Genomic DNA, 11,820 nt, shown 5'->3' with positions numbered 1-11,820 from the left:
GTGTGTCGCTGTTTGTTGTATTTGTTAACCAACCTATAGGCCCACCATTCAGAACAGGATAAGCGATTGTCAGCCTCACTCTCATTCCATGTTCCCCCTTTCCATTTTTCATTTTGTCTCACCTGTTTCACCCCCCCCCGTCTCCTTTTCCCTAACACATCTCTCCTCTGTCTCTCTGTCCATTGAGAACCCTCCTCATACTAACGTCAGCCTTGTGATAGAACGTACAGTATCATATATAGTAATAAATAAAGGCAAACGGTGCACATAGCTGTAGTAGGAAATTACAAACAGGTCGGCTCGTACTTGAAGTCACCCAGCCTTTTGACTATTTCACTTGAGGGAATGACCTTTGTGTCTTTAAAGACTTAACGTCTTTGAAATAAGAACAACTAAGAGTCACCAGGGTGAGTTGTTAAAGTCCTTTTTGTTTTTATTTAGTCTTTTTGTCTTCCCTCAGTCTTCATCTTCTCTGCTGCTGTCTGTTACATGATATCCTGCTGGTGCTGTGTTGACTCAGAGACCACCTATAGGGGGAGACAAAGGAGACATTTACTCTAACGTGAGGAGGAGAAAGCAGTGTTGGTGTGTATTAGAAGTGAAATAACAAGCCTATTATACTATTGGGAACGATACAGGTGTAAAGTAAAGTTGCAATGTGTGTTGGTAGGGAAGTATGGCTTGTGAGAACTTGACTCAGGTGGAAGGAAAACCTTCGGTGGATTATATTATTGTCAGCGAGGGGAGAGGAATTTGAGATATTATCTCAAATACAAGTCAGTGCATAAACAAGTCTGTGGGTGTGTTTGTGAGCTATCTCTGGTTCACTCTACAAACAGAGGGGTATCTTTATGTCAGGGTGTGTGTGCTTGTGTGTGTGTGTGTTACCTCTCCGTCACGGGTCTCAATGGTCTTGATAAGGACACTTTTCTTTGAGTGTGACTCAGCAACGCGGTGATGATGCTCTGGGCTCGTTTCTGTCCAGACAGACAACCGTGGAATTAATACTCTTCTTCTACATCTCATCTCTCACTTTTTTTAACATCTCTGTTCACCTTCTTAATTTCGTGTCACCCCTTAAAATCTATCAATGAATGGTTCTATTTATGCGTCAGCAGTGAGGGGTCAAGTGAGAATCATTTGAAGTTCAACCCTGTCACTTTTGATTTACTGCGAGGTAAACAGCACTGCAAAAGATGTAGCTACTTGTATCAATTGTGCCCTCTTATGGCGCGATGCTGTAACTCATCATATTTTGCAGCAGCGTTTGACAAAAAAGAGCGTGTGTGTGCATGTGCGCGTGCGTTTGTGTGTGTGTGTGTTGTTCTTACCACGGAAAGTCATGGTGGAATAGTTCTGTATGGGCAGGGAAATCCTACAGATAGAGAGAAAAGGGGGATGTCAGTTTTCAGCAGTGATACCAAATACTATCGTCATACAAGATAATTCATCACCTCCCTGTCCTCAACCCTCTCCTCCTTTCCCCTCACTCTATTCCTTCACCCCCCTGCTGTTGTCTTCTCTTTCTTCCCCCTCTCTCCTGCCCTCCTCTATCTCTCATCTCTCCTGCCCTCCTCTCTCTCCATCTCCCATGCCCTCTATCCCTTCCTCTCTCCTTCCCCTGCTTCTCTATCTCCTGCCTCCCTCCTCCTGCTTCTCTGTCACCTACCCACACTCCTCCTCCCCCATTTAACCTGCTCTCCTCCTCCTCCTTCCTCTCTCTCATCTCCTCTTCTCCCTCCTCATACCTGCTCTCCTCTCCCTCCAGCAGTTTCCTGTAGGTTGCTATCTCTACGTCCAGGGCCATCTTGACATTGAGCAGGTCCTGGTACTCTCTCAGGTGCCTGGCCATCTCATCCTTCATGTTGGCGATCTCAGCCTCCAGACGGGAGATGGTGTCCTGGAACCCGCCCGCCTCCCGCCCGTGGCGCTCCTCCATCTCTCTCATCTGCCTCATCAGAGACTCGTTCTGCAGGGAGGGAGAGGGGGGTTAGGGGGGAGGAGAGAGGGCGTGAGGGAGGTGGAGAGAAATTAGAGAAAGAGATTGACATGTTTCTTGGAAGTGAACTTGCAGACCAGGGAAGGGAAAAAATTAGAAGGAGAGGAATGAAAGCGTAGTGGTATGAATTATGAAAGTACAGAAGGATATGTGGAGGAATAAAGGGTGTCGTTAGAAGAGGAAAATAGTATTCAGACAGATACTTACGGTGCCTTTAAGTGAGTCAATCTCACAGGTGTAGGACTGGAGCTGTTGTCTGAACTCCATGGTCTCCATCTTGGCCTCCTTCAGAGCCTCATTGTTCTTGTTCACCGCCTGGTTCAGGTCTGTCACCTATAGGTCAGCAGGGGTCAGAGGTCAACAGGAAGAACATCACTTTGTCTGACATCACAATAACTGCACCCCCCAGAGTGCCAGAGACATTTTCTAGTAAATTGAAGAATTTGACTGATCTGATCTCTCTCTTTCTCTCTCGTTCTATATCTCTCTCTCTCTCTTTCTCTCACTCTTGTTCTCTATCTCTCTCTTTCTCTCTTGTTCTATATCTCTCCCTCTCTCTCTCTCTTTCTCTTTCATTCTATATCTCTCTCTCTCTTTCTCTCTCATTCTATATCTCTCCCTCTCTCTTTCTCTCTCGTTCTATATCTCTCCCTCTCTCTCTCTCTTTCTCTCTCTTTCTCTCACTCTTGTTCTCTATCTCTCTCTCTCCCCGCTCTCTCTCCGTCTCTCTCTCTTGTTCTCTATCTATCTCCCCCTTCTCTCTCCCCCCCATCACCTTAGACTTGTACCACTCCTCTGCCTCCGAGATGTTCTTGGCGGCGATGCCCTCGTACTGAGCCCTGATGTCCCTGAGGGCAGCTGTCAGGTCCGGCTTGGACATGTCCATCTGGATCTGCACCTGGGTCTCCTGCATCTGGGACTGCATCTCACGGATCTCCTGCAGGTGAGGTGGGGAGGGAGGGGGGAGGTGGGAAGAGGGAGGGGGGAGGTGGGAAGAGGGAGGGAGGGAGGGGTGAGGTGGGAAGGGGGAGGTGGGGAGAGGTGGGGAGGGAGGGGTGAGGTGGGAAGAGGGAGGTGGGGAGAGGTGGGGAGGGAGGGGGAGGTGGGGAGAGGGAGGGTGGGGAGGGAGGGGGAGGTGGGGAGAGAGGGAGGGAGGGGTGAGGTGGGGAGGGAGGGGGAGGTGGGAGGAGGGAGGGAGGGGTGAGGTGGGGAGGGGGAGGTGGAGGTGGAGAGGGGTGAGGTGGGGAGAGGGTCAATAGGTTTAAAGTAGAAGAAAGCAGAGGAGGAGAAGAAGGGTGGGGAGGGAGGGAAGGGGAGGTGGGGAGAGAGGGGGAGGTGGGGAGAGGGAGGTGGGGAGAGGGAGGGAGGGAGGGGTGAGGTGGGGAGGGAGGGGGAGGTGGGGAGAGGGAGGGAGGGGTGAGGTGGAGGGGGAGGTGGGGAGAGGTAGAGAGGAGGGACGGGTGAGGTGGGGAGGGGGAGGGGGAGGTGGAGAGGGAGGGAGGGAGGGGTGAGGTGAGGTGGGGGGAGGGTCAATAGGTTTAAAGTAGAAGAAAGCAGAGGAGGAGAAGGAGGAGGAGGAGAGATAGTTGGAGAAGGAGAGAGAGTAGGAGAGGTCAATAGGTTAAGGTTTCTACAGCTTTCTCTTCTCCATTGTCTGTTATGAAGCATACACACACACAAATAGTGTTTGTGTGTCTGTGTGTGTTTGTGTGTGTGTGTGTGTGTCTTTGTTCATTCCTACCACAGAGAGACAGACAGATGGAATGACCAATGACTAGATACATTGACAGATAGCCAGACAGACAGACAGACCAACTGTAGTAACACATAGCACATTAAAATACAGACTGAGTAACGTACCTCCTCGTGAATCTTCTTGAGGAAGGCGATCTCCTCCTGTAAGGTCTCGATGCGTCTCTCCAAGTCTAGACGGGCCAGAGTGGCAGCATCAACATCCTAGAACAGACGTTAGAGTAGATGAATTCAACAGGCATCTGACTGGGCAAAAACTGATTGAATCAAAAAAAAATCCACGTCATTTCAACCCCCAAAATCAATGTGATGACATTGAATCAACGTGGGAAACTAATTGGATTTCGTCTTTTTTTCACCCAACTTTTAACCTAAATCCAATGGTATGGTGATTTTGTTGTTGTTGTTGATTTAACGTTAAATTCACATCAGCTGACAACTCAAAAGAAAACTTGACGTTGAACTGACTGACGTCGGTGCCCAGCTGTGTGGCAATTCAAACGACTATCCAGCCTACATTCAGATTAAAAGCAGGGAAAATACTAGTAGTGAGACATGAAAATGTTATCATATTCATAATCTGTGTTGATTAATAGTGTTCAACTCACAGCTCTGAAAGCAGCCAGGTTGTTCTCTGCGTCCTCCCTCTGAAGGATCTCTTCCTGCAGTCTGGATACACAGTTGACCAAAGAGATGGAGTGAGACCCGATCACAATTGTGTCTTTTACGTGTCCGCACTTTTTATCAAACATTTTGATTGAACCTTTCTTTAACTAGGCATGTCACCTGTCTAATAACAAGTGATTTGTCACCCAGGAATTGTTTGAAAGGGACTTTAAGACTGCTGTGTGGATCTAATGTGCAAATGTGGTCTTAATCCAATCCCAGGTCCTCATTTTGAATACCAGCTCTAGACGTCAGGAGGCCATACTGACAGATAGAGAGATCTGGATTGTATCTGTCTGAATACAGATGTTTTCATTCCTGGCCTTTTATAGAGTCGGACCGTGGCGCCAGTAAACGACGGTAAGGACCTGCCTCTGTAAGGGCTAGAGGCTTAGACCATACCCTAATGTGAGAAGGAGGCTGGGTCTAGTCCTTCAGAAGGAGGCTGGGTCTAGTCCTTCAGGGGTGGAGGATGGATATTTGTTGACTTAATTAAAGGTCCACTGGAGTTGGAACAAGACTATCCCACTCTGCACTTGTGTGCATCTTTCTTTCTTCGCCAGTCTTTATTAATCACTAGTGCTTCTCTCCTATTTCACGGGGCTGAATGAGAATGTCATGGAAGATTCTGTGCTGTCACTCAAGCCCACACGTACACTGCGTATTTAATATGTCATCTATGTCACTTCAACGGCAGAGGAGGCATGCTGATCTCGCAGCTACGCAAACGGCAGTAAGACTATCACCCGCTTGAAAAACCTGAGGCAGAAACACTTCCTATTTTACTTACAGTAAGAATCCAAATATACAACGTCTGCAACAGCACCTCACAATCAGTCCACTTGCAGTGAGTGATGTGACCAAGTTTAAAAATACTTGCTGTGACCACAACAAACAAACCAGCTAAACCACAACAGCTAATCGAGAGGCGCTGACTGAAATCCCAGGGGACTGTATGCATGAACCAGCCGTGATACCAGCGCTGTTTTTGGTGGCTGAAATCTCTTGCTTACATTATAATAGGATCTTCACTTCTAGAGTTCACCTCTCTCTAATCTTACCCATGATCCTCTCCTTCATCCACTTATCCACCAATCAGAAACTACACCCCTGCAGTCTTTTACAGTAACTTCTAGTTACCATATTTCTACCCTACTCTTCCTCCTTCTCCTCCTACCTTCTTCTCTTCCTCTCCCCCCTCACCCTGCTCCTCTCGCTTCTCTTTCTCCCTCCTCCCCCTCTTTCCTACCTGAGTTTGAGTTTGTCCAAGTCTTCGCCCAGGTTGTCCCTCTCCACCTCGACGCGGCTCCTCTGATTGGTCAAGGCCTCCACCTGGCGACGCAGGTCCCTCATCTCCTCTTCGTACAGGTCGGCGATGCGTGTGGGTTCACGCCCCCGCAGCCTCTCAATCTCCACCACCAATGTAGCGCTCTGCTGCTCCAGGAAGCGAACTTTCTCGATGTAGCTGGCGAAGCGGTCGTTCAGGTGCTGCAGCTCGACCTTCTCGTTGGTGCGCGTGTGGAGGAACTCCTGGTTCAGCGCGTCGGCCAGGCTGAAGTCCAGCGTCTCCCCCATCCCCGCATAGGACCGCGAACCGTGTGCGGTCGATGACATCACAGGTCCGCCGAAGTGAGACGAGGTGCGGTAGCCGGAGTAAGAGGGCGAGGCGGAAGTCTTGGTGACTTCGTAGACCCGGGAGGAGATGTGGCCGGAGCCGCCATGTCCGAGCCCCCCGCCCGAGCCCCGGCTGCTGTAGAGGGAATGGGACATGGCAGGGCTGTACCCTGCGCCAAAGGTGCGGCGGTAGGAGGAGGAGCCAGACTGGGCCGACTGAGCAGAGGAGCGGTAGGAGCTCATGGTGGAGTGCAGAAGGGTCTGGGCTGAAGCAGGAGAATGTTCTGGGCTGAAGCAGGAGAATGTTCTGGGCTGGAGAAGGAAAGGGGTCTGGGCTGGAACAGGAGAAGGGTCTGGGATGGCTGCTGGAGTGGACTGGAGCAGGGAGGCTGACTGAGGGACACACAGGACTCACTCTGGCTATTTGTAGTACCTACCCCCTCATATCCCCTCCCTCAAATCCTCTATATACCCTCCCCTCTTTCCGTCTCTACCCCTCTCTTCCCTTCTCTGTCTGTGTCTCTATCTCTCCGTCTCTCATCCCCCCCTTCCTCCCTCTCCAGAATGGGCTGTCACAGGTCCTGGTGTGGGGTCTGGTATTTGGTTCAGATTGTGTTCCAGAGTGAGAGGAGAGGGTTCTGGGAGGCTGTGTCCACCCTGACCGTCACAGCAGCATGACTGAGCTCACAATGGCCAGCTAGACCTCAGCTCAGCAATTGGACAGCTTCATGTCCACACCCCAGCTCAACCCTAACCTTAGCCTCAATTACAACACTAACCCTAGCTTCATGTCCACACCCAGCTCAACCCTTACCTTAGCCTCAACTACAACCCTAACCCTAGCTTCATGTCCACACCCCGGTTCAACCCTTACCCTTGGGTTAGGAAGGGGTCTATACTACATCACTCAAAGCAAAGCTAGGATGATATCAATGCCACTCTTTTGCTCTTTCATTTCTAAATGGGTTTGTAGAATATCATTTGTTGTATTGTTGCTCTGTCTGTTGTAGTTTGATGGAGCTGATTGGTTGACTCAGACATGCTCCAATGACTCATGTTCTTCAGAACATTATATTAAAGGTTTACTGGATAGCTAAATACGAAAGCATAGTCATTCATTGACAGCATGTAGTACACAATACATCATATTAGTACACCATACATCATTTTAAGTGCTTCCGCAGGGAAGACCTGGCTTCACTGACTTCATGACAGAACAATTTAAAGATGGGTTTAAATGCTGCATCATCCACACATGGTTAGGCAGCGTGTTCTTCTCAGTGGGGGAGGTTAGGCCAACCTGCCTTAAAAAGGAAAAGCATCCCAAAGAGGAGAGAGGTATGTGCCTGGCCTGCCCTCTCTCCTCCAAGAAAAGAGCAAGAGAGCCATCATCGTTCCTAAGCAAAGCGTGGCCTAAACAAAAGGGTGCCATTAATGACGATGTCATCGTAAACATCTGTCACAGCTCACACTGGCTGACGGAAGGGGGCTTTAACTTTCTAAGGACATCGTATGGACTATGGATGCCATGATGGGATGAGAGGAAAAAATACATTTCTCAGGAGACCTCATCCTCTCAGATTACCCCAGACTCGAATGACTTTTATTGAGAATTGTATGTATTGGTGAAGTCAGAAGACGTTACAATCCTACTTATGCAAGACGCTTTGGGTTTAGCCCTTGAGGCTCACATTGTTCCTAGGGGCTGAGTGTGTTAAGCCACTATCTACCTAGAGAGCAGAGTGGTACTATACCACTATAGAATTATCACTGAATTATCACAGTGAATTATTGTAATGTTTGTTTATTTGTCAATTAATCCCATAAGGGATGGGTTGCCAATTGGATATTTGACACGAAAATTAAATATAATTAATTAATTTGTCATTCATTCATTCACCAGTAGTATCACATAGACACAAAAACCTACCCCAGAGGCCATCACTGTTGGGCCCAATGAGTGAGTGAGGTGTGCAGTGATGGCTCCTCCCCTACCCAGGCCTGGTGGTGTCAGAACTATAGCTACAGTTGAAGTCGGAAGTTTACATCCACTTAGGTTGGAGTCATTAAAACTCGTTTTTCAACCACTCCACACATTTCTTGTTAACAAACTATAGTTTTGGCAAGTCGGTTAGGACATCTACTGTGTGCATGACACAAGTAATTTTTCCAGCAATTGTTTACAGACAGATTATTTCACTTACAATTAATTCACTGTATCACAATTCCAGTGGGTCAGACGTTTACATACACTAAATTGTCTGTGCCTTTAAACAGCTAGGAAAATTCCAGAAAATGATGTCATGGCTTTAGAAGCTTCTGATAGGCTAATTGACATCATTTAAGTCAATTGGAGGTGTACCTGTGGATGTATTTCAAGGACTACCTTCAAACTCAGTGCCTCTTTGCTTGACATCATGAGAAAATCAAAAGAAATCAGCCAAGATCTCAGAAACAAAAATTGTAGACCTCCACAAGTCTGGTTCATCCTTGGGAGCATTTTCCAAATGCCTGAAGGCACCACGTTCATCTGTACAAACAATAGTACGCAAGTATAAACAACACCATGGGACCAGGCAGCCGTCATACCGCTCAGGAAGGAGACGTGTTCTGTCTCCTAGAGATGAACGTACTTTGGTGCGAAAAGTGCAAATCAATCCTAGAACAACAGCAAAGGACCTTGTGAAGATGCTGGAGGAAACAGGTACAAAAGTATCTATATCCACAGTAAAACGAGTCCTATATCGACATAACCTGAAAGGCCGCTCAGCAAGCAAGAAGCCACTGCTCCAAAACCGCCATAAAAAAGCCAGACTACGGTTTGCAACTGCACATGGGGACAAAGATCGTACTTTTTGGAGAAATGTTCTCTGGTCTGATGAAACAAAAATAGAACTGTGTTGCCATAATGACCATCGTTATGTTTTGAGGAAAAAGGGGGATGCTTGCAAGCCGAAGAACACCTTCCCAACCGTGAAGCACGGGGGTGACAGCATCATGTTGTGGGGGTGCTTTGCTGCAGGAGGGACTGCTGCACTTCACAAAATAGATGGCATCATGAGGTAGGAAAATGATGTGGATTTATTGAAGCAACATCTCAAGACATCAGTCAGGAAGTTAAAGCTTGATCGCAAATGGGTCTTCCAAATGGACAATGACCCCAAGCATACTTCCAAAGTTGTGGCAAAATGGCTTAAGGACAACAAAGTCAAGGTATTTGAGTGGCCATCACAAAGCCCAGACCTCAATCCTATACAAAATTTGTGGGCGGAACTGAAAAAGCGTGTGCGAGCAAGGAGGCCTACAAACCTGACTCAGGTTTACATCAGGAGGAATGGGCCAAAATTCATCCAACTTATTGTGGGAACCTTGTGGAAGGCTACCAGAAACGTTTGACCCAAGTTAAACAATTTAAAGGCAATGCTACCAAATACTAATTGAGTGTATGTAAACTTCTGACCTGCTGGGAACGTGATGAAAGAAATAAAAGCTGAAATAAATAATTCTCTCTACTATTACTCTGACATTTCACATTCTTAAAATAAAGTGGTGATCCTAACTGACCGAAGACAAGGAATTTTTACTAGGATTAAATGTCAGGAATTGTGAAAAACTGAGTTTAAATGTATTTGGCTAAGGTGTATGTAAACCTCCGATTTCAACTGTAGATCTACCAGACTGAATACTGTGTTCACAGTGGAACAGACCCAAGCAGAGACCCAAGCAGAGCAGTCTCTCTGGGCTTCCTCAACACTTAGCAGAGAGACAGTCAAGACATGTAAACAAAGAGCAAAGTGCTACCTCCCTTTCCCCTTCCTTTCTTTCAACTCTCCTCCTCGTCTTCCAACCCCCTCTCTCTCTCTCTCTCTCTCTCTCTCTTTCTCCCCCTCCCCCCCTATCTCTCTCTCTCTCCCTCCCCCCTATCGCTCTCTCTCTCTCCCCCTCTCCCCCTCCCCCCCATCGCTCTCTCAATTCAATTCAATTCAAGGGGCTTTATTGGCATGGGAAACATGTGTTAACATTGCCAAAGCAAGTGAGGTAGATATTATACAAAAGTGAAATAAACAATACAAATTAACAGTAAACATTACACATACAGAAGTTTCAAAACAATAAAGACATTACAAATGTTATATTATATATATACAGTGTTGTAACAATGTACAAATGGTTAAAGCACACAAGTTAAAATAAATAAGCATAAATATGGGTTGTATTTACAATGGTGTTTGTTCTTCACTGGTTGCCCTTTTCTTGTGGCAACAGGTCACAAATCTTGCTGCTGTGATGGCACACTGTGGAAATTCTCCCAGTAGATATGGGAGTTTATCAAAATTCAAAATTCTTTGTGGATCTGTGTAATCTGAGGGAAATATGTCTCTCTTATATGGTCATACATTGGGCAGGAGGTTAGGAAGTGCAGCTCAGTTTCCACCTCATTTTGTGGGCAGTGAGCACATAGCCTGTCTTCTCTTGAGAGCCATGTCTGCCTACGGCGGCCTTTCTCAATAGCAAGGCTATGCTCACTGAGTCTGTACATAGTCAAAGCTTTCCTTAAGTTTGGGTCAGTCACAGTGGTCAGGTATTCTGCCACTGTGTACTCTCTGTTTAGGGCCAAATAGCAATCTAGTTTGCTCTGTTTTTTTGTTAATTCTTTCCAATGTGTCAAGTAATTATCTTTTTGTTTTCTCATGATTTGGTTGGGTCTAATTGTGCTGTTGTCCTGGGGCTCTGTGGGGTGTGTTTGTGTTTGTGAACAGAGCCCCAGGACCAGCTTGCTTAGGGGACTCTTCTCCAGGTTCATCTCTCTGTAGGTGATGGCTTTGTTATGGAAGGTTTGGGAATCGCTTCCTTTTAGGTGGTTGTAGAATTTAACGGCTCTTTTCTCTCTCTCTCCATCCTTCTCATACTCTCTCTGACAAGGCATATAAACAAAGACCTGTGCTTCGTCCTTTGTTTTCTTTCTACTCTCCTCCTCTTCCATTCCTGTCTCTCTCTCTATCGTCCTCTGCTCTGTGCGTCCCAGCACTATATACGGCCGGGTGCTGCTGGGTCTGATGCTGGTGGTGTTTAAAGACCAGCATGAAGACCAGCAGATGGAGACTAATATGAATGAGAAGCAGAGCAGGGCAAGACCATGTTTATGATCTCTGTGTGCTTTGTTAAGATGACCTCAGAACAGAATGATGGGCTAGTTTTCATTCCAAATGTTCAGATGTTTCCACTGTATTGGTTATTTGAACTTGTTTGGAACCTGTTTGACACTTCAAACCATCAAGTGGCAGACAAAGGAGATGGACTGAGCCAGAGAAAGTGCATGGACTGCTGGATCAAGACGATCTGATCGTCCTTCCAGTTATTATCCTGATTTTGGTTGCAAGGCCAGGCCAAAGGGACAGGACATAAGCACAGATGGCCGTCACCAAGTAGGTTTATCTCCCTTTTAAAGGCCTTTGGACTGTGACGACCCTCCCACTCTGTCTGCCGTATTCTCTCTTTGTTCTTGTTTCCTTATTAGGATGCCGGTGGGCGGAGTTGGGAGGGTCGTCAGCTACATGGGAAACACCTGAGCCCAGTGTGTCCCAGGATAAATACACCACTTCCCCATTCATGGAGGAGACTCTCTCCAGTCAGACACAGACAGATTTTGGTTGTGGCCTGGTTGTGGTTATTTGGTTTGTTTGTATTGGCACCCTTCAACACCCCTACTTATCCCATGTATACACGCAACCACTCACCTACACTACTGACTACACACACAGCATTGTTAATTGTATTTACTTTACCTT

At 47.0% G+C, this 11,820-nt stretch overlaps 1 protein-coding gene across 1 annotated transcript; it reads right to left on the bottom strand.

Annotated features, from left to right (window-relative positions):
• Nucleotides 1-408: 408 nt before the first annotated feature.
• Nucleotides 409-6,438, bottom strand: LOC139566249 (desmin-like). Its single transcript, XM_071387291.1, has 9 exons — nucleotides 5,667-6,438; nucleotides 4,360-4,420; nucleotides 3,860-3,955; nucleotides 2,775-2,936; nucleotides 2,207-2,332; nucleotides 1,749-1,969; nucleotides 1,332-1,375; nucleotides 889-977; nucleotides 409-527 (listed from the first exon to the last, which is right to left on the bottom strand). The coding sequence occupies exons 1-9, from the start codon at nucleotides 6,272-6,274 to the stop codon at nucleotides 486-488; spliced, it is 1,449 nt and encodes a 482-aa protein (XP_071243392.1). The 5' UTR covers nucleotides 6,275-6,438; the 3' UTR covers nucleotides 409-485.
• Nucleotides 6,439-11,820: the final 5,382 nt, after the last annotated feature.

Source organism: Salvelinus alpinus, chromosome 38 (genome assembly GCF_045679555.1).
Source record: "Salvelinus alpinus chromosome 38, SLU_Salpinus.1, whole genome shotgun sequence".
In the NCBI taxonomy this organism is placed as follows: domain Eukaryota; kingdom Metazoa; phylum Chordata; class Actinopteri; order Salmoniformes; family Salmonidae; genus Salvelinus; species Salvelinus alpinus.
Note: the sequence above shows the minus strand (reverse complement) of the source record. Positions and strands in the feature narration are given on the sequence as shown.

Excerpts from the sequence above, each read along its gene's own strand:
- LOC139566249 (XM_071387291.1), bottom strand. The coding sequence starts at position 6,274 with ATGAGCTCCTACCGCTCCTCTGCTCAGTCGGCCCAGTCTGGCTCCTCC. Across the intron at positions 4,421-5,666 it reads TTGGACAAACTCAAACTCAG|ACTGCAGGAAGAGATCCTTC; the intron begins GTAGGAAAGAGG and ends CTGTGTATCCAG. Across the intron at positions 2,333-2,774 it reads AGGAGTGGTACAAGTCTAAG|GTGACAGACCTGAACCAGGC; the intron begins GTGATGGGGGGG and ends GCTGACCTATAG.